The sequence below is a fragment of the Mustela putorius genome, unplaced genomic scaffold (genome assembly GCF_011764305.1).
Source record: "Mustela putorius furo isolate JIRA1106 unplaced genomic scaffold, ASM1176430v1.1 tig00000743_pilon_pilon_pilon, whole genome shotgun sequence".
Taxonomy (NCBI): domain Eukaryota; kingdom Metazoa; phylum Chordata; class Mammalia; order Carnivora; family Mustelidae; genus Mustela; species Mustela putorius.
In genome coordinates this window covers 1,007,724-1,028,892 of record NW_025421464.1, presented here as the reverse complement: position 1 = coordinate 1,028,892, position 21,169 = coordinate 1,007,724, and the positions used below count along the sequence as shown (strand labels likewise).

The 21,169-nt window shown below is 49.8% G+C and overlaps 1 protein-coding gene across 1 annotated transcript; it reads left to right on the top strand.

The window, feature by feature from the left end:
- The first annotated feature begins 14,570 nt into the window (after positions 1 to 14,570).
- On the top strand, positions 14,571 to 19,478 carry SOX12 (SRY-box transcription factor 12). Its single transcript, XM_004746812.2, has one exon. It carries the CDS (start codon positions 15,075 to 15,077, stop codon positions 16,026 to 16,028), a length of 954 nt encoding a protein of 317 aa, XP_004746869.2. The 5' UTR covers positions 14,571 to 15,074; the 3' UTR covers positions 16,029 to 19,478.
- Positions 19,479 to 21,169: the final 1,691 nt, after the last annotated feature.

The window sequence follows — 21,169 nt, the reverse complement described above, 5'->3', positions numbered from 1 at the left end:
TGATTTGACATACATATTGTGTTTTAAGATTACGGAATTAATATGTACACATGCTTATTTATATATAGAATAATTCTGGAAGGCTATTAATGAAATTGGTAACTGCTGTGGTTTCTTTTTTTCTAAGATTTATTTATTTAAGGGTGCCTGGGTGGCTCAGTTAGTTAAGCCACTGCCTTTGGCTCAGGTCATAATCCCAGGGTCCTGGGATCGAGCCCCACATTGGGCTCCCTGCTTAGAGAGAAGCCTACTTCTCCCTCTCCCTCTGCACCACACCCCTGCCTTGTTCTCTTGCTCTCTTTCAAATAAATAAATAAAATCTTGAAAAAAAAAAAAGCTTTCTTGATTTATTTGAGAGAGAGAGCATGCCTGTTGGGGGTAGGAGACAGAGGGAGAGAGAATCCCCAAGCAGATTCCCGACTGAGCGTGAAGCCTGACTGGGGGTTTGATCCCAGGACCCAGAGATCATGACCTGAGCCAAAATCAACAGTCAGCAGCTTAACCGACTGCGCCACCCAGATGCCCCAACTATTGTAGCTTCTGAGAAGAACTGGATATTTGGCGTATGGGATGAAAGGAAAATTTATTTTCTACAGTATGTCCCTAGAGGTTTCGTTTTGTTTTGTTTTGTTTAAATTATTTCATGTGTTGGGGTACCTGGGTGACTCAGTTGGTTAAGCGTCTGCCTCCTGCTAAGCTCATGATTCCAGGGTCCTGCGACAAAGTCCTGCATAGGGCTCTCTGCTCAGTGGGGAGCCTACTTCTCCCTCTCCCACTCCCCCTGCCTGTGCTCTCTCTCTTTCTCTGTCAAATAAATAAATAAAATTTAAAAGAAAATTATTTCATTTGTTATCTCTGGCAAAAAACAACAACAACAACAACAAAAATAAGTGCAAAATACAACACAAGACTTCAAAGAAATTCCTGTAGACTCTGAAGAGACTGGAGTCCATTTCCTCTATTTTTAAAAATTAAAAAAAAAAAAAATTTGATGGGAAAGTTTAAGACCCTAGAACAGCACACTCACTGCTCTCCCTGCTTCCTAGCTTGGTCTCCTTCAATCCACGACTACAGTCTCCAGAATGATATTTGATCACATAACTCCCCCATTTAAAGACCTTCAAAGACTTTGTGTCCTCCCTGGGGCCCACCAGGCCCTGCTGGAGCCCTGCCTCTTCTGGGCCTCACCCCCTCACCCTGGCTGGGCTCCTGCTAGTCATTCCAGGAATTCACCCATGGTTAACTCTTACCTTTCCTGGTGCTCAGCTCTAATGCCACTTCCTACCTGCAGCCTCCCCTAATCTTCTAGAGGAGACCATCTCACACTCTGCTGTCATTTCAGCAGCTCCTTGCAAGTACAATGGTATGTTTATTTATGCCATGGCTTTATTAATATCTGTCTCTGTCTCTCAATTTTGAGCTCACAGAGGACAGGGACCAGGGCTTTTTTTGCTCTTGGTTATAGCCCAGCATTTAGCACTGTGCGTGCTACATCGTAGTAGCCCAATAAGTGTTCATTTGCATGAATGATCTAGAAATTACTTGGCTAAGGTTACAGATCAAGACATTGTGTCTACTTGTCCTTTTTTTTTTTTTAAAGATTTATTTTATTGGAATGCCCGGGTGGGTCGGTCAGTGAAATGTCTGGCTCTTGGTTTCCTTCGTTTCCTCATGATCTCAGGGTCCTGGGATAGAGCCCCATGTCAGGCTTAACGCTCAGGGTAGGGTAGGCTTGTCCCTCTCTCTCTGCTCCTCCCCTCCCCATGCTCTCTCTATCTCTCAAAAAAAAAAAAAAAAGATTTATTTATTTACTTATTTATTTGAGTGGGAGAGAGAGAGCATGTATGTGGGAGGGAAGGAACAGAAGGAGAGGGAGAGAGGGAGAATCTCAAGCCAACTCCCAGCTGAGTGCAGAGCTGGCCTCGGGGCCTGGAGGTGGGGCTCAATCTTGCTACCCTGAGTTCACTAACAGAACAGACACCTAACCAACTGAGCCACCCGGGCACCCCTCTACTTGTCCTTCTTTAATGATACTCAAAATATCTCTTACCACACCTGCACTGATTCTATACTGAAAATGGCTTCTTCTTTCATCTTTAAAAAACGAATTCACTCCTTTTGTGTTTTCACTTTTGATTAAGGGTTTCCTTCAGCCTGAGTGGTCAGCCCCATCCTCCCCTAGTTCTCTGAGGGCATATCCCTGAGACAGCCCTTGTGTCCCCTGGCACAGGGAGGCACAGAAGAGAGTACCTGGTTCCTGGGTTCCAGATGCCCAGCCTCAATTATCTCTCATCACAACAAGAGTAGCTGTTGGCCTGAGATCTGATTTCTCCTCCTCAGGAGGTGGAGTGAAGATTCTCTACATAAAAAAAAAAAAAAAAAGATTCTCTAGTTACAAGAGGAACGGCTCCCAACGCCGAGTTTGTGTCCTCCCTTTCTAGAACATTTCCTAAGACCCCAGAATTCCCTTCCAAAATATCCCTAAGCTCATTTGCAGAGCCTTCATGGGTCTCATCCCTGGGTCCCTCTCAGCTGAGGGCAAAGTACACTGCCTAATGCACACCTTATAGACCTGAGGCTTAGTTTTCAAAGTAGCGGTTTCCAAGAGACAGCATGGATGTGGCGGCTGGGCCGTCCACTCATGCAGGCTGGGTCCCTCACTGATGGGATGGGAGGTAGCTGGACAAGGGCAGGACGCAGAATCCAGTTGCTCTCCTTGGACCAACACATTCTGGCTCAGAACTTCAAGGGTCCTGGAATTCTAATTCGAACCTGCCTTCCAGGTTTTTCTGAGGATATATGGGTCAAGAAGGAGAAGAAAACATATTGCATTCGGCACATTAGATTGATGTATAACTTCTAACTCTTTAGAGATATGTGGACCTCCAACTGTACCCTCGGTCCAGGCCCCACAAATGCCTCTCTTCGATTGTCACTTCTTAGCTTAGACAAACCACATAAACCTCTCTGGGCCTGTTTTCTTACCAGAAAAAAAAAATGAGTTTAATGATAACTGCCTCATCAGGGATGGTGAGAAAATGAAATGAAACAATTCATGCAAAGGGTTTGGCAGAGTGCCAGGCCCTCAGCGAACAGTAGCTACCCCTCCTTATTTTTCTCTTGTTTGCCCTCCGGCTATCATCTGCCATGATTTTCTCTATGACATCTAAACTGGTCTCTTTTGTAGGATTTCCACACAGCTCCTCCCTACTCCCTCCTTACCCAGTAACCATATAAGCTCCCCATTCTCTCTGCCTAGGCAGATCCCACCCCTCTTCAATTATGAAAACAGCTACTGGTGATTGCACGCTTAGGATGTCTCAGGCATTGTATTAAGAACTTGACATGCATTATCTCGACTCAGTTCTGACGCCAACTCAGTGAAGTATTATTATTCCCCAAACACAAAGACACTGGGATCTGGAGAGTTGGAGCCCTGGCAGCTGGCGAGTGGCAAAGCCAGCGGGAATGTGAACCCAGGGAGTCTTACTGCACAATCAGGTCTTCCAAATACCCAGTCACGATCCTGCGTGCCTCCCCCTCCCTCGTGCCAGCGCACCAGGCGACCCCTCTCTCCTTCTGAGGCGTCATACTCCATCAGTTCTCGGGGTCTGTCTGTGGAACTTCACCCCAATAGGGCGGGCACTTTGTCTCACGCCACGTTGCCCACATCAAGGATCCTCCCCCCCCATCCCCACCCCCATCTCTCCTTTCTCTTCCTTCCTCCCTTCCTCCCTTCCATTGAATATTGAGTTCCTACTCTGTGCCAGGCTTTGTGCTCGTTCACATGCAAAACATTACCAATGAAAAAGTCAAGGGCGGATAGAATTTTATGTCATTTTTCTCTTTTTTCTTAATGGCTTTCTGTTTGGCTGATTGTTCCACCCGGTGAGCACGCACCCAAGTTCCTCGAACCCAGTTCCACTGTTGCTTTGCTAGGTAGCTTTGGTCAGAGGAAGGCCCTGTCCCCTTAACTCCCAGCCCCCACGTCTCCTTCTCCGGCCCTCAAATCCAGGCCGCCCTCCCCCCTCCGGAAGGGGGAGTTGGGGGCGAACGCCGAAATCTGAGTGGCTCTTTCAAGCCTCCGTTGCCGTAGAAACCGGCTGCACAGGCCTTGGCGGTCCATTACACCATCCTCCAGCGACACAGCCAATGGGCTTCGAGCTCCATCCCAGGCGCCCCCGCCCCTCAGCGGCCCAGCAGCCCACCAATGGGCAGGCCCCTTGGCTTAGAGCCCTGCCCTTGGCCCAGGCACACCACCAATGAGCTTCGACCCCGCTCTCCCTCTAGCTTCAATGTAGGAACAAGACTCGATTTAAAAAAAAAAAAAAAAAAAGGAATTCTCTAAATTAGAAGGAACTAGTAGTAACGCCTCTGTCAGTTGCAGCCTGAATGATCTTTGACTGGTATTTTATTTAAGGAGAACGAAATTGTTCCAATTACACAACAATAAATGTCATTCTGTACTAAATTTGAGGCAGTGAAAATGCAGGCAATGGGGATGATATCTGCTCTATGTGGATTTCTTTCATTATAGGTATTCTCACTTAATTTAAAATGATCAAGGAACCAGTCATCTTCCCTTCTTTGTATTTCAAATACATACAAATTAAAGATGCTGTGATTTCGATGCTGAGTTCATGAGACATTGACCCAAGTAACTGAAAGCCAACTTTTAATCCGTTTAAACTCCTGCCTGAATTTGAAACGTAGTGAAAGTGTAGGATAAATGAATATTTATTTTAACCCACTGAAGAAATTCCACTTTCACGGTACGTTGTGTAATGGCTTTGACACTCTAAAGTCTAAATAAACTAAATGTATATTTAAAAACCTTACGTCAGGGGCGCCTGCGTGGCTCAACCGTTAAGTGTCTGCATTCGGCTCAGCTCATGACCCCAGTGTCCTGGGAACAAGCCCCATCTCTGGCTCTCTGCTCCTTGAGAAACCTGCCTCTCCCTCTCCCACTCAACCTGTTTGTGTTCTCTCTCTCGCCATGTCTCTCTCTGTCAAATAAGTAAATTTAAAAAAAAATTAATGTTATTTTAAAAAATAAACTTTATTTTATTTTTTCAAAGTTTTATTTTCTATTTTCTATTTATTTAACACAGGGCTTGAACTCAGGACCCTAAGATCAAGAGTGTGAAGTTTAACCAACTGAGTCATGTAGGTACCCCCAAAATGAACTTTATTTTTTAGAACAGTTTTACATTTATAGAAAAATTGTGAAGATAATACAAAGTTCTTTATCCCCCACCCACCCTGTTTCCTCTATTAACATGTTATATTAACATGATACATTTGTTACAATTAATAAATCAATACTGATACATTATTAGTAGCTAAAGTCCATAGTTTATTCATATTTCCTTAGTTTTGTTTTTGTTTTTGTTTTTGTTTTAAAGATTATTTATTTATTTATTTATTTGACAGACAGGGCAGAGAGGCAGGCAGAGAGAAGAAAGGAAGCAGTGAGCATGATGCAGGTCTCCATCCCAGGACCCTGAGATCATGACCTGAGCTGAAGGCAGAGGCTTTAACCCACTGAGCCACCAGGCACCCCATATTTCCTTAGTTTTTATCTGATGTCTTTTTCTATGCCAGGATCCCATCCAGGATGGGAATCTCATTTATCCCATAATGCCTTCATTCCTCTGGCCTCTGGCAGTTTCTCAGACATGACTTAGTACTATTGGTGTTAACCTTGATTAGCTGGCTGAAGAGGAGTTTGTTAGGTTTCTCCACTGAGAAGTTACTTTTCTTTTTTCCTTTTTCATACTGTCCTCTTTGGAAGGAAGTGACTATGCTCAGCCCAACCTAAGGATGAAGAGTTATGTTCCACCCCTCCTTGAGAGGAGAGTATCTACATAAGTTATTTGGAATTTTTCTGCAGTGAAGATTTGTCTTTTCTATTTACTTATTCTGTTATTTATTTGTATCAGTATGGACTCACAGGTATTTATTTCATACTTTAGGTTATAATCCAATACTACTTAATTTTATTGCTCAAAGGGTTCCAGCTTTGGCCATTGGGAACTCAGGTAACTCCTGTGTCCCTTATACATGCCCCCCATCTTTGTGTGTCCTTTCTTCTTACTGTTGTTGTTCTTGGGCATTTCCTTCTTTCTGGCACTATGTGATACCGCAGGTTTTTCTTGCATATTTCCTGCCCCAGTCTAGAACTAGCTGTTTCTCAAAAGTCCTGATTCCTCCCATTGGAGAATGGTATTAGAAATCAAGATCTGGTGCTAAGTGTGTTCATTGCTATTAAGGTGTCATTTCTTTTAAGCCTTCTCAACTAACAGAACAAAGAAATAGGGGTGCCTGGGTGTCTCAATGGGTTGGGCCTCTGCCTTCGACTCGGGTCTTGGCCTCAGGGTATGGGGATTGAGCCCTACATTGGGCTCTCTGCTTGGCAGGGAGCCTGCTCCTCCCCTCCTCCTACTTGTGATCTCTGTCTGTCAAATTAATAAATAAAATCTTAAAAAAATAGAACAAAGAAATATATGTGTATATATTAACCTGTGTGTAAACACTATACATATTTCTGTATGTAACTGCCTGTATCTATATTAAACCAAACATGAGTTCATATTTATATTTCCAACTCTAATCCATTACCACATGAATCATTATAGCCTTCTCTCCTTGCATATCTGTAAATTCCCACTCCAACAGTGAGAAACCTGGCTCCCACTATCCACCATCCATTTACCTAATTGTTCAAGTCCCGTGTGCAAGGATAGCAGCATCAGCATTGCTGACCCATACCCTTGTAGAAAACTTTATCAACTAGAGTGCAGTACTTCTGTACACTTTCTTTTGCTTTTAGTTTTACAAGAGCCACTCCTTTCTGAAGTTACTTAAGCCAGTGCTTTTTTCCCATCCTCTTTGGTGGGATTGTCTTATACATGTGTAATATACTTTGAATGTTTCATTACATTCTGCATTCCATCTTGAGATTCTCCAGATGCTTTAAGTGTTGTTTTTTTTTTAATTCTCATGCATTAGCATTTACCCTTTGTGTTGTACACTTCTATGGGTTTTGACAAATGCGTAATGGATTCAACATTATAGTATCATACAGAAGAGTTTCGTCACCCCAAAAAGTCTTCTGTACTTCACCTCTTCAACCCTCTCTCCCTCAAACCCTGACAACCACAGGTCTTTTTACTATCTCTATAGTTTTGCTTTTGGTGCCTTCTTAAAAAAAAAAAAAAGATTTATTTGGGATGCCTCAGTTGTTTAAGGAGCTGCCTTTAGCTCAGGTCATGATCCAGGGTCCTGGGATCCTGCACATCAGGTTCCCTCCTCAGCGGCAAGTCTGCTTCTCCTCCCTCTGTGATCTCTCTCATTCTCACTCTCTCTCAACAAATAAATAATTAAAAAAAAATTTTAGGGGTGCCTGGGTGGCTCAGTGGGTTGAGCCGCTGCCTTCGGCTCAGGTCATGATCTCAGGGTCCTGGGATCGAGTCCCGCATCAGGTTTTCTGCTCAGCAGGGAGCCTGCTTCCCTCTCTCTCTCTGCCTGCCTCTCTGTCTACTTGTGATCTCTCTCTGTGAAATAAATAAATAAATAGAATATTTTAAAAAAAATTTTAGAATGAAAAAAATTCATTCTAGAGAGAGAAAGAGTGTGGTGGTAGGCAGAGAGAAAGAGAAACTTAAGCAGACTCATGCTGAGTGCAAAACCCAACTGGGGCTGATCTTATTGCCCTAAATCACAAGCTGAGCCAAAACCAAGGGTTGGCCGCCTAGCTAACTCTGTCACCCAGATGCCCCGTGCCTTTTTTTTTTTAAGAGAAGACACACAAGAGTTTATTTGTTGTTGCTTTTGTTATAGCTACCACTCACTGAACCATTACCATGTCCTATGTCCTGAACTATTATACTCTCCCATTTTGCAGATAAGAAAATGGAAACTAATGAGTTGAAATAACTCCCTAAAGACTAATTATATTGAATACATTTTTACTTCAAATCCTGAACACATTGACTCTGGGATTCAGACCTGAGCCGAAGGCAGCAGCTTAACCCACTGAGCCACCCAGGCACCCTTAAAATTGATTTTTATTTTCAAAGTGTTTTCTTGTGTTTAAACCATAATGTGACATAATTATCATTGCAAATGATCACTATGTAAAATTTTTTTTTTAAGATTTTTATTTATTTATTTGTCAGAGAGAGAGAGAGCACACAAGTAGGGGGAGTGGCAGGCAGAGGGAGAAGCAGGCTCTCCACCAAGCAAGGAGCCCCATGCAGGACTCAATCCCAGGACCCTGGGATCATGACCCAAGCTGAAGGCAGCTGCCCAACCAACTGAGCCACCCAGGCTTCCCTCTTTTTTTTCCCCAAAGAAATATCTCAGCGTAATTGAAAACTATTGATTCAATACTCTTTTCCTATTTTTGCGCTATAATGTTTGTTTTTGCTGACATGATTACACATAAAAAGTTCAAAGAAAGAATATTTTCACCATCTACATTTCTTTTCCAGCCATTATCATTAGTGTTATTGCATTTTATGAGTATTATTGAAAATATTATCAGTTAGGGATGCCTGGGTGGCTCAGTTGGTTAACTGGCTGCCTTCAGCTGAGGTCTTGATCCCAGGGTCCTGGGATCAAGTCTTATATCAGGCTCCTTACTCAGTGGGGAGCCTGCTTTTCCCTCTGCCTGTCTCTCTCCTGCTTGTGCTCTGACAAATAAATAAATAAAATCTTTTAAAAAGAGAGGGGGAGGCCACCTGGATGTCTCAGGCCTGCCTTCTCAGATCTGCCCTGGTCATGATCCCAGGGTTCTGGGACTGAGGCCTGCATAGGGCTCCCGGCTCAGAGGGAAGCCTGCTTCTCTTTCACAAGCCCTGCTTGTGTTCTCTCTCACTGTGTCTCTCTGTCAAAGAAATAAATAAAATCTTTTTACAAAATTAAAAAAAAAAAAAGAAAAAAGAAAAAGAATAGGAAAAAGTAAATAATGTAATTTAGAAGATATCGGTGTTAAAAAGATGGGGCACCTGGCTGGCTAAGTGGGTTAAAGCCTCTTCATTCGGCTCAGGTCATGATCCCAGGGTCCTGGGATCCAGCCCCACATCGGGCTCTCTGCTAGGCGGGGAGCCTGCTCCCCTCTCTCTCTCTCTGTCTGCTTGTGATCTCTGTCTGTCAAATAAATAAATAAAATCTTAAAAAAAAAACTTCTCTCTGTTCCTCTTCCATTACCGCTCCACTCCCACCCCCACACCTTCTCCAAAAAAAGAAAAAAGAAAAAAAAAAGTTCTCTGTCTTGAGTGTCACATGACCCAGGTAGACCACAGATACACTGAAGGGAGGGGAAGGGACATGGGGCTAGGAGAGCCACAAGGTGGGAGACAGAGGTAGGAGTGCTAGAAGGGGTGAGGGAATGGACTTACAACACCCCGTGTGGGGAGGAACTTCAAGTCTGTGAGCTTGTCCCACAAACTGAAGACACTAATGTGGTTGGAAACTGGTTCAAGACAAAGAAAGCAGAAAAGGAGATCAGATCATGAGTGGGGGCAAATCAAGTTTGGCCTGGTGGGCCCCATGAAAGCCTAGTGTTCATCTTGAGAGTAATGGGGGAACCAGTGAAGGGCTTTAAGGGCTTTTACACACAATCTGATTTATGACTAGAAAATACCATCACTCTGGCTTCAGGTAGGAGAATGAAATGGAAGGAGACCTGGTACGAAGAGGCTGGCAGGTGCCCAGAAGAGAGGTGATGGTGGCCTGGCCCACTGGGCCGTGGTGGTCATCATCTCTTCAAGAACCTCACTGTCTTCCTATTGCAATCTACACAGAACGGCTCAGTGGTAAGCCCAGCATTAAAAACCTATGGCCTATAAGATTCAGACATTGGGGCACCCATTTGAAAGGACTCAAGGTAACCTGTGTGCATTGATAACCTCCACATCTCAGTGGCAGGCTGGAATTTTAGGTTTTACTTTCCAAAATTTTACCTTCTTCTCCGGGCTCCCATAGGAATTTGAGTGTATACTCCTGATAGAACACTGCCTTTTATTCACTCAATAAATATTTAATGAGCTCCTATTATGTGCCTCCCACTCTCCTAGGGATAGAGCCCTAAAACAAAACAGACAAAAATCTCTGCCCTCTTGGGTCTTATGTTCCACTGGAGAGAAGATGGGCAAAAACCAAGTGAACAAATAAAATAATTCCAGAATGTGAAAACTGCCATGAAACAAACAAAAAGATGGGCAAAAATGAAGACGTCTGACAACATCGAACTTCGGACAAGATGTGGCTGAAAAGGATCTCTTCTGGGGCGCCTAGGTGGCTCAGTTGATTAAGCAACCAACTCTTGGTTTCTGCCCAGGTCATGATCTCAGGGTCCTGGGATTGAGTCCCTCCATGGGCTGAGCATGGAGCCTGCCTGGTATTCTCTCTCTTCCTCTTTACCCCCCTCAATGCCCCCACAGGCATAAGGGTAGTGCATATGCTCCCTCTCTCTCTCTCTCTTTAAAAAAAAAAAAAAAAAAAAAAGATTAAGGAAAGAAAAGGATCTCTTCTGTGCTGCTGGTGAAAAAGTTAATTGGTGCAACTGGGAAGTCTGACATCACCTAATAAAAGTTAGCATTCACGTGTCCTCAGATGTGGCCATCACAGTTTCCATGATTGACTTCCAGGCACATATTTAGGATTGGTAACAGTAACACTCTTCATAAGAGCAAAACCTGGCAATAATCCAATTATCCATGGATGGGGTCAACAGATAGGAAAACTGTAGCATATCCCCACAATGGAAAATGAATCAGCCCCACACGCGTGCAATACTTTAGGTGAATCTTAGCACTGTAATGCTGAGTGAGAAAGTAAATACCAGAATATTAAATGCAGCATGATACCTTTTTGACAAAGCTAAAGGCAAGACAATATATTTTTAAGAAATCGTATTTTCAAAAGTAAGAGAAAGGAGAAATCGCAACCCTCACACACAACCCTCACACACTACTATGGTGCAGCAAGTCCACTGAGACAGAAAGTAGACTAATGTGGGGCACCTGGGTGGTTCAGTGGGTTAAGCCTCTGCCTTCAGCTCGGGTCAGGATCTCAGGGTCCTGGGATTGAGCCCCGCATCGGGCTCTCTGCTCAGCAGGAAGCCTGCTTCCTCCTTTCTCTGTCTGCCTCTCTGCCAACTTGCGATTTTTGTCTGTCAAATAAATAAATAAAATACTAAAAAAAAAAAAAAAGAAAGAAAGTAGACTAATGTTTGCTTAGAGGTGGGGGTTAGAGTACAGGTAGAGGAGATGGAGGAGAGATGGATAACAAGCAGAGTTTCTTTGGGGGCTGATGAAAATAGTCTAAAATTGATGGTTGTGCAACTCTGTGTATATACCATTGCATCACATACTTTAAAGATTTTATTTATTTATCTGACAGATCACAAGTAGGCAGAGATGCAGGCAGAGAGAGAGAGAGGAGGAAGCAGGTCCCCACTGAGCAGAGGGCCCAATTTGGGACTTGATCCCAGGACCCTGGGATCATGACCTGAGCCGAAGGCAGAGGCTTTAGCCCACTGACCCACCCAGGCGCCCCGCATCACATACTTTAAATGACTGAATAGTATGGTCTGTGAATTATATCTTCATAAATCTGTTAAGAGGTTTTTTTTTTATTTTAAAGATTTTATGTATTCATGTGAGAGACAGAGACAGCACAAGCGGGGCAGGGGCAGAGGGAGAGGGAGAGGGAAAAGCAGACTCCCCACTGAGCTGAGAGCCCACTCTGGGGCATGACTTGCCGCTGCATCCCAGAACCTGGAGATCATGACCTGAGCCTAAGGCAGAATCTTAACCACCTGAGCCACCCAGGCACCCCATGCTCCCCCCTACTTTTTTTTAATGTAAAGGAAGTTTCTGGATAGACATTACCTCAAGCAAGGGAAGGGAGAAGGGTTGGGAAAGGAGTTCATAGAAGTTTGGTTACTGTCAATGTTCCGGTTCTTGTGCTGGTTGCTGATTTAACTGTTTTCTTTTTTATTTTTTAAAGTTTTTTTTTTTTCTTAAGATTGTTTTTATTATTTGACAGACAGAGATCACAAGCAGGCAGAGAGGCTGGCAGAGAGAGAGAGGAGGAAGCAGGCTCCCTAATGAGCAGAGAGCCTGATGTCGGGCTCCATCTCAGGCCCCCGGGATCATGACCTGAGCCAAAGGCAGAGACTTTAACCCACTGAGCCACCCAGGCGCCCCTGTTTTCTTTTTTGAAGACTTTATTTATGTATTTGAGAGAGAGGGAACACAAGTGGGGGAGGGGCAGAGGGAGATGGAGAGGGACAAGCAGAGCCCCCATCTAGCAAGTAGCAGGATGAGAGGCCGCTCAGTCCCAGGACCCTGAAATCACGACCTGAGCTGAAGACAGATGCTTAGTCCACTGAGCCACCCAGGGACCCCTTAGCTTTTATTATATTATATATAAATAAATACAAACATAAGGTGAGTTAAATATGGGCAGTGATGAAAATGTGCCACAGACAAGCAATTCTGTGCACCTGAGCTGCAGAATGGGCGGCCTACAACAGAGTGGTCAGGGCAGACCTCTCTGGAGAATCCACCTAAGCTGAGGCTAGAATGAGATGTGTCAGCCATGTGGGGATGGGGTGAAAATTTTTCCAGGCAAAGGAGAAAGCATGTACAAAGGCCCTAAGGTGGGCCTTCTGTGTTTGAGGAACATCCAGGAGGCCAGTACCCTGAAACTCTTAGAATAATAGAAGCCACCGAAAGGCCAGAATAAACCTTTGAGAGTTCTTAAGCACTGAAAAGATGGCCATGCCTTCATGTCATTTAGAATAAAACACCATCTTACATGGAAAAAGTGTAAAAGTGTTAGAAAATTCAAAAAAACCTTTAATTTTTCCATGATTACTTTGGATACCTTCCTTGAAATAAATACAATCACACCCCGCCATTTTTATTATGTTAGTGTCTCTACGTTGTTAGTGTCCAGAGTCCCAGATAACTAATATTTATTGAACATTTACTAGGTATCAGGGACTTGTTCGCAGCCATTATCCCGTTTAACTTGTACAACAACCATATGAGGAAGAAACCGCTTTTTCCCACTTCAAGAAGGAAAAGGAGGCACTTGCATGCGAATAAAGTAATTCTGACTCTGGAGGATTGAGCTGGCCAAACTCCCATTCTGAAGGTTCAAACCCGGGGGATCTCCAAATCTCAGCGTCCAGCACATCTGCGGAACAACCATTTGGTCGGAAGCAGGGCCTTCCCCCTCTGAGCGCCCTGTGCCTTTAAGACTCGCCCCCTCCCTCCCGCCACGCTCCAATTTCCCTCCCGGGCACCCAAGAGCATCACCCCGCCCCCCGCGTCTGCAGAGCCGCACCTCAGCCCTTGCTCCCCGCCCCACAGCCTCCTGCTGGGCTCTGTCCCCACCCGCCCGGTGGTGGGTGAGTTCTGCCTCCAGGCTTTCACCCTCCACCCCGCACAGTGCCCACTATACCCCAAGGGAATTCCACTTTAGAGACCCTGATCCCGACCCCTCCCAGCTTCTGATTCCCAGGGGCCAGACCTCAGCGCCCCCTCCCATCGCCCAGGCCCATGGCGCCGTGAAGGTGACCTCCCCCGGGGGCAGCACACGGCCCGCGGTGCCCGAGCGGGCTCACACGTGGTGAGTGAGGAGCGCGCAGCCCCTCCCCGCCACGCGCCTCGAGCATGCGTCGCGGACACGCCCCTTGGCCTAGCTCCGCCCCCGTGCCCGCGCACGCTTCTCCGGACTCCGGAGGGACGTCGCGCCCTAGTCCCGCAACCAGCTGGTCGCGGTGTGGGGTGGGACCTGGGATGGGACACTCCCCGCATCCTCGAACCTCTCTTGAAGACTGTGAAAAGCAGAAAGTCAGCCCTCCTCGAGACCCTTGGCTGGAAGGCGAGATGCCCCAGCGAGATGCTCTGAGCTGGGAGGAGAGAGCTGGGACCACGAGCCCGAGATTCGAGCCCTATTCGGCTGCCTTCCTTGTTCCGAATCCGGGAAAGTGGGCGTCGTATTCCCTTCTTTCTCAGGACTCTTGTGGCGCCTCAAACGAGACTTTAAAAAATATTCATTGGATTTGTGACAAAAATCACTTGTCGAGCCCCTGTGTGGCTGGACCGTGTGTGTACTAGGCAGGGGCTACATTTATGAAACGAGGAGTCTGTCCCCTTGAAGAGCTTTCCCGATCCTGAGTCCCCTACATTCTGTTCTGGGATGGTCCAGAACAGACCTCCAAAAGGTTTTGTTTTGGGCCTCCAAAAGAGGAGGGCGCGGAGGTCCCACCTGGCAGCAGGTGTCACTGAATAAGCTAAAAATTTCAAAGGCAACGTGGGGCGGAACAAGCTTTCGGAGGCAGATGGGAAGGGCGCTCCGCGTTCCCCCACCCTCCTTCCAGTCCCCAGCCTAAGAAAAGAAACCGACCTCATCCAACACCCTCCAACCCAGCCGCGAGACCGCCCCGCCCCGCCGCCCGAGCCCCGCCCCATCCCGGCAGCCAGCGATTGGGAGATGCAAATACCAGCTTCTCTGCCCAGCAACGGGTGACGCGCCGCCCGAGCGCGAGGCGTGGCCCGGCCGCAGCCCAAGCGGGCACCTCGGTGTTTACACGGGGCGGCCCCGCGCGCGCCGCAGCGGCCCGCAGACGGCGAGGGGGAGGGGTGGCGCGCGCGCCGGCGGGGCCGCGCGGGGAGAAAGACACTGGAAGGCGGCGGGGCGGGGAGCGGCGTGCGCGGGCCGCGGCGGAGCAGGAGGCTGCGAGGAGAGCCCGCGGGGGCCGGAGGGTGCGATTCCTCCGCCCCCGCAAAACAATGTGCAGCGTGCGGCAGGGCGCAACTTGCCGGAGGCGGCGGGGGCGCGCCGAGCCCGCCTGAGACCGCGCCGCTGACCTTCTCCCCCCGCCGTCCGTTGGGCCCGAGCGCCCAGCTCCTCGCTCCCCAGCTCGCGGGGGCCGGGCCGAGCTGCGGGGCGGGGCCGCCCCTCCGTCGCTGCTGCCTCCTCCCCCACCCCCAGCCGCGGAGGATGCGGACGGCCCCCGGCGGCGTCTAGCGGCCCCGGGCCCAGGCGCGATGGTGCAGCAACGGGGCGCGAGGGCCAAGCGGGACGGCGGGCCGCCGCCCCCGGGGCCCGGGCCGGCCGAGGAGGGGGCGCGCGAGCCTGGCTGGTGCAAGACGCCGAGCGGCCACATTAAGAGACCGATGAACGCGTTCATGGTGTGGTCGCAGCACGAGCGGCGGAAGATCATGGACCAGTGGCCCGACATGCACAACGCCGAGATCTCCAAGCGCCTGGGCCGCCGCTGGCAGCTGCTGCAGGACTCGGAGAAGATCCCGTTTGTGCGGGAGGCGGAGCGGCTGCGCCTCAAGCACATGGCGGATTACCCGGACTACAAGTACCGGCCGCGCAAAAAGAGCAAGGGGGCGCCCGCCAAGGCGCGGCCCCGCCCCCCCGGCGGTGGTGGTGGTGGCGGTAGCGGCAGCAGGCTCAAGCCCGGGCCGCAGCTGCCTGGCCGCGGGGGCCGCCGAGCAGCGGGCGGGCCTTTGGGGGGCAGCGCGGCGGCGCCCGAGGACGACGACGAGGACGACGACGAGGAGCTGCTGGAAGTGCGCCTGGTCGAGACCCCCGGGAGGGAGCTGTGGAGGATGGTCCCGGCGGGGCGGGCTGCCCGGGGACCAGCGGAGCGCGCCCAGGGGCCGTCGGGCGAGGGGGTGGCTGTCACCACCGCCTCCCCCACTCCGTCGGAGGACGAGGAGCCGGAGGAAGAGGAGGAGGAGGCGGCGGCGGCGGAGGAAGGCGAAGAGGAGACGGTGGCGTCGGGGGAGGAGCCGCTGGGCTTTCTGTCCAGACTGCCCCCCGGCCCCGCCGGCCTGGACTGCAGCGCCCTGGACCGCGACCCGGACCTGCCGCCCCCCTCGGGCACGTCGCATTTCGAGTTCCCGGACTACTGCACCCCCGAGGTTACCGAGATGATCGCGGGGGATTGGCGCCCGTCTAGCATCGCCGACCTGGTTTTCACCTACTGAGCCCACCGTCAGCGGGGCGCGCACGCCCCCAAACCAGCTGTTTACATACAGGAATCAGGTATTGGGGCCCCTCGGAGGCCGAGGCTGGCACCCCATCTCCCGCGCAGCCTCCCCCCTCCTAGACGTGCCCATCCCCCTCAAATCCAGACATGCCCCTCCCCCGCAGACACACCCCAAGGCAGCCCAACCCCCACTCTTTCCCTGACATCCAAGCCCCGCCCCATCTTGCCCCCTCCCGCACAGCCACCAGCAGCCAGCCCCCCTCCTCTACACCTCCTGTCCACTCCTACAGACCTGCACCCCTCCCCCACCTCGCACACGCCCCTCCTCGTGGCCGGAGGACACGCCCCTGCCCTTGCTCCTGAATCCCTCCGCCTTTGCCTAGCCCGCCTCCTCTCTTGTTTAGGGGGGCGCTGCGGCTGGGCGGCACCGCACGCTCCTCCCATGCCCCCCTCCACTCCCTCGCCGAGCGCCGGGGCCCGCCCCCTTCTCGCGCATGCTTAATGCTTCTTGGGAGGAGGGGGTCAGTCCCAGTCGAACCGTACGCCTCTGTGGCCCGCTTCGGGAAGAATTGGGGCGGGTATTGAGCGATCCTGAGAAATTTTTTGATCCGGGAGCCGCGGCTTCCTTTCAACCCGACGGGGCGTCACTGCCTTAATGGGAGGAGCGCTAAGGAAGGGGGAGAAAGAGACTAGCTGGCCCGGAAGGATTTGGTTTGGAGCTTGGAACTCTATCTGGTGGCATAGTCCCTTTTCCTTGCGGGCTTGCCCAGACTGAGGTGCACCTCCTCCCCCTCCCTCCCCCGCCCCACCCTCTGCCCAAACACACCGCTAGGCTGCCTCTACAGTCTACCTTGGTCCCAGAAACCTCCCTTTTCTTTACCCCACCTGGGAACTGGGAATAGGGTCTGCATCTGGAACTGGACCACGAGAGGACTGCCCAAGAAAACTCCGAACCAAGGCATTTCAGTCTTTCTGGGGACAGGGTTCTTGCTGCTCCCCACTCCACCCCCTCCAAGTGCCCCATCAAGTCAAAGGCACACTCGCAGTCTGGGCTCCTCCCTACGCCCACCACTCCTTTCTATCACTCGAGTCCTGTGCCCACAGTGACAGTATTCAGTGGGAGAAACTGAGGCACGTTGGTACAGGGTGGGGGGTGTTGAGACTGAGGCATGATAGCCGGCGTGGCAAGAAGACCCCCACTTTTAAACAGCTGGCTTGAGAGAGACTAACGACTGGGCCAGTGAGACTGAAAGGAGGGTCAGAGTAGTAGAGGTCCGCCGTTTGCGCGTGTTTTTCCATGTGAAAACTCGGGATAGCGCTGCTGCCTGAGGAGGTTGTGTTCCGTTCCGGGGTGCCCTCGATGACCCTACCCCTCTTAGTCCTCAAGTCCCGCCCCTCCGGCCTCCCCACGCCCCCTTCAGCCCTCACTACCTGTATCTCACCGGCGTGTGTTCACCCTCTTGGGTGTGCACACACTCTCATTCACACACACACAAATCTCAGGAACAAACGGTCCCAGAGTCCTCTCGGACCCCTGCCCAGGGTCTCCGCAGGTCTCTGCCCCACGCGTTCCCGTCGCTGACAAAGCCACCAGCTGCCTCCTTTAAGCTTGGTGCTCCGGCTCTGGGCCTTTCTCGCGCTCTCTCTCTCTCTCTCTCTGTCTCTCTCTCTCTTTCTCTGTCTCTCTTTTTTTTTTTTTTTTTTAAAGAAAAACAACAACAACAAAAAGACAATGAAAAAACCCAGAAAACGTCATGTGAGTGAAGAGATGTCACTGTCTGTGGTCTTGGAGAACTAGTCTAGTAGCCGAGGGGAGGGGTCCCTCTGATCTGGGGCACTGGCACCCACAGCAGGACTCCGCCAGTCTGATGCCAGGACTGAATAAAGTGTATTTGCCCCGACCTTGCCCTGTGGTTCTACATGTCTGTGCCTCTCCTCAACCCTCCCCCAGACAGTTTGCCAGAGGGAAGTCCATGTGACTTAGCACCCTGCAGGAAGAGCGGGGGTCCTCTGTCTCCTCCTATTTCAGGACTCCCTGGTCTTCATTAAGGATGACAAACTCATCCCTGCAGGGCCAGGCATGTGACATAAGTGATAGAGTCTGGGTAGACATGGGCCTCAGCAGGGGGGCAGCCACTCACCTCAGGCCAGTCGTGACCTTGTGGGAATGCAGCCCATGGTGGCCAGATTGTTCAAAAGAAGGTAGAAATCTGGATGTTTCTATGAACATCTCAATTGCAAAATGAAAGCTGACTCATAATATTTTTAAAAACAGGTGTGCAGGCATTACCTGGTCCAAGGGTAGCCAGTTTGACCCTGCCCTTAATGAGAAGTAAGAAGAGTCGGGCCACATTGTCTGGGCTCAAAAAGCCCGAGTACCACCACCCCTGAACACCTGTGTGACCTTGAACAAATTCACTTCACCCTGACTCTTCATAGGATTAACATGTGAGAACGTTTAACAGTAGCTGCTTCAGGCTAAAATGAAGTTTGAGGTCAGAAGTATTTAATAAGATGCTCCCTGAAGTGTATTACTCCATTGTGCAGAGGAGGAAACAGGCTCAGAGTGGCAAAGCAACCTGTAGGAGGGCCTACCAGCAGCCAAGGTCAGAGTCGGGCCCCACATTTTGGTTCTCTCCTTGTGGGTGCTGCCTTTCCTTCCCTATTCACAGATGGTGTTAGGCTGTCCTCTGGGTGGGGGGCAGCGATGGTGGGGTTGGTCCCAGTATCTAGAACATAATTGGCCCACAGTGTAATTTTATTAAATAACTAAAGAAGAGCAACGGGAGCCACAGTGATTCTTGTCCTTGAGATTCTTACCAGCATGTTTTGGAAACAGAGGAAGGCCTTTTAAAAAATTATTTGTTGTTCCCCCACCCCCATTCCCAGTTCCTCCATTGCCAGTTCCGGTGAATTCCTAAGGTTGAACAGAGCCTGTTTCCCCAAGTAAGAACCAAGGTCAAGTGTACAGACCTCATCCAGAGAGGGTATTTGGGGACTGGGATACCCATAGACAATTGAAAAGAAGACTATAGCAGGTTTAGGAGTGCTGGGTGCCTTCTTGCAAAGGCTTCTAGGATAGAATTGAGAAGGTGAGAAAGACAGAACTAGGTGCCACCAGAACCCCCTAGAAGGAGGGACTTGCCCAGCCATGAGAAGTATGGTCAGTGGATAGCCTCCCGCTGCTGAGAGCCCTTTGACCCAGGGCAGCCTGCATCCGGTGTCCCAGGGAGATCAGATATCTAGACAAATGCCTGGCCATTTTGGTTCAGCGTTGGGGACTGGACAGACATCAACAGGCAGCGCCAGTGCACAACCTCCCCCTGCAGTCACTCACCCAGGGCAGCCGAGGCTCTGCCAGGCCTGCAGTGCAGTTTGACCCCTGTACCCAATCCTGCTTCCTCTTCTTTTCACAGGTGCTTATACCTAATAAATATCTTGCACCCCAGACCCCGTCTCAGCGTCTGTTTGGGGGGAACTCGGACTGCAAGGGAGGGGGTGAGGGGCCCGACAGAGGGAATTGGGTCACTGGCCCTGTACCCGCAGCGGGGCACTTCTGATGCCCCTGACCTCGGTGGGGAGGGGGGTCTCTTCCCTTCTCCACACAGGCCGGCAGCCCCCACCTTAGGGCTGCTCCCTCCAGTGGGCATCAGTGAGAAACTGCAGCCTCTGTCTACATCACTGCAGATCCCTTCCCTGATCAAAGCTGGAGAGAGGGAGGGGGTCGGTCTTTTGCCCTTCTGAGTGCCATGGAAGGGTAAAGTGCCAGGCCAGAGGTAGTCCTAGATCACGGTGGCATCTTGGGCGGTTTCCCCATATATAAAGTTTGGGAGGGGAAAGTAGGAACAGAATAGTTGAGAGACCATTTATTGTTACTTGGTTCTTTACATTTCAGAAGGAAATGGATTCTGACCTGGAAAAGGCGGGGAGAGACTTGCTTATGTGGGCTCTGGGGACACCTAGAGGCTGAAAGGAATAGGAAGCATTTGAGGGTAGGGGTGGGGTGTATCCCATTCCAATCTCACTGGGTTTCCGAGGTCATTGACTCATCCCCGTTGGATCCCAGACCTGGGCTATTATTTTTTTTTTAAGATTTTATTTATTTATTTGACAGATCACAAGTAGGCAGAGAGAGGAGGAAGCCGGCTCCCTGCTGAGCAGAGAGCCCCATGCAGGTCCTGATCATGACCTGAGCTGAGGTTAAAGGCAGAGGCTTTAACCCATTGAGCCACCCAGGCGCCCCTCAGACCTGGGCTATTTGTACCATCTTGTTTCCAAGGCTTTAAGAACACCTGTACACTGAGGTGTTGGTTATCTGTAGCCGGTAAAAAATTGCCACAAATGTATCAGCCTGAAACAACACACATTTATTGTTTCAGTCTCTGTGCCCTGAATGCAGGCGTGCCTTAGCTGGGTTCTCTGCTCAGGATCTCCCAGGGCTGCATCAAGGTGTTGGCTGGACTGCATTCCGTTCTGGAACTCCGAGTCTTCTCCCAAATTCACCTGGTGGCGGGCAGAGTTCAGTTCTTTGGGGTCAAGGAACTGTGTTCTTCCCGACTGTCAGCTGGTGCCACTCTTGAATCCTGCGGGTCACTATCAGTGTCCTATCTTCCCAAGCTCTCTCACAGAGTGGCACTTTAAGCTCTTATTTACTTATTTATTTATTTACTTAGCAGTCTCTGTGCCCAGTATGGGGCTGGAACTCCTGAACCCAAGGTAAGAGTCACATGCTCTAAGCCAGCCAGGTGCCCCAGGGAAGGCTCTCTTTTTAAAGGGCTCACCTGATTAGATCAGGCCCACCCAGGAGGTTCTCCTTTCTAATAAGCTAAGGCTCAACTAATTTGGGACCTTAATCACATCTGCAAAATCCCTTCACTTTTGCCATATAATGTAACCTAATCACAAGAACGACATCATCCGTCATACTCACTGGTCTCTCCCACCCAGAGGATAGCAGGTTATGTGGATCATGCACACCACGGTGGGAGGGGTCGGGGTGGGGGGGAATCTTGGGGCCATCTTAGAACTCCGCTTAACATAGCTGTGGATTCTCAAGTCCATATCTCCATCCTGATGTTGCCAGACTCTTCTATCTAGCTGCCTCCTCCTCATCTCCACTGGGATGTCCAACTGGCACCT

Bases quoted from the DNA above. Each gene is read 5' to 3' on its own strand.
- SOX12 (XM_004746812.2), top strand. From the start codon at position 15,075: ATGGTGCAGCAACGGGGCGCGAGGGCCAAGCGGGACGGCGGGCCGCCG.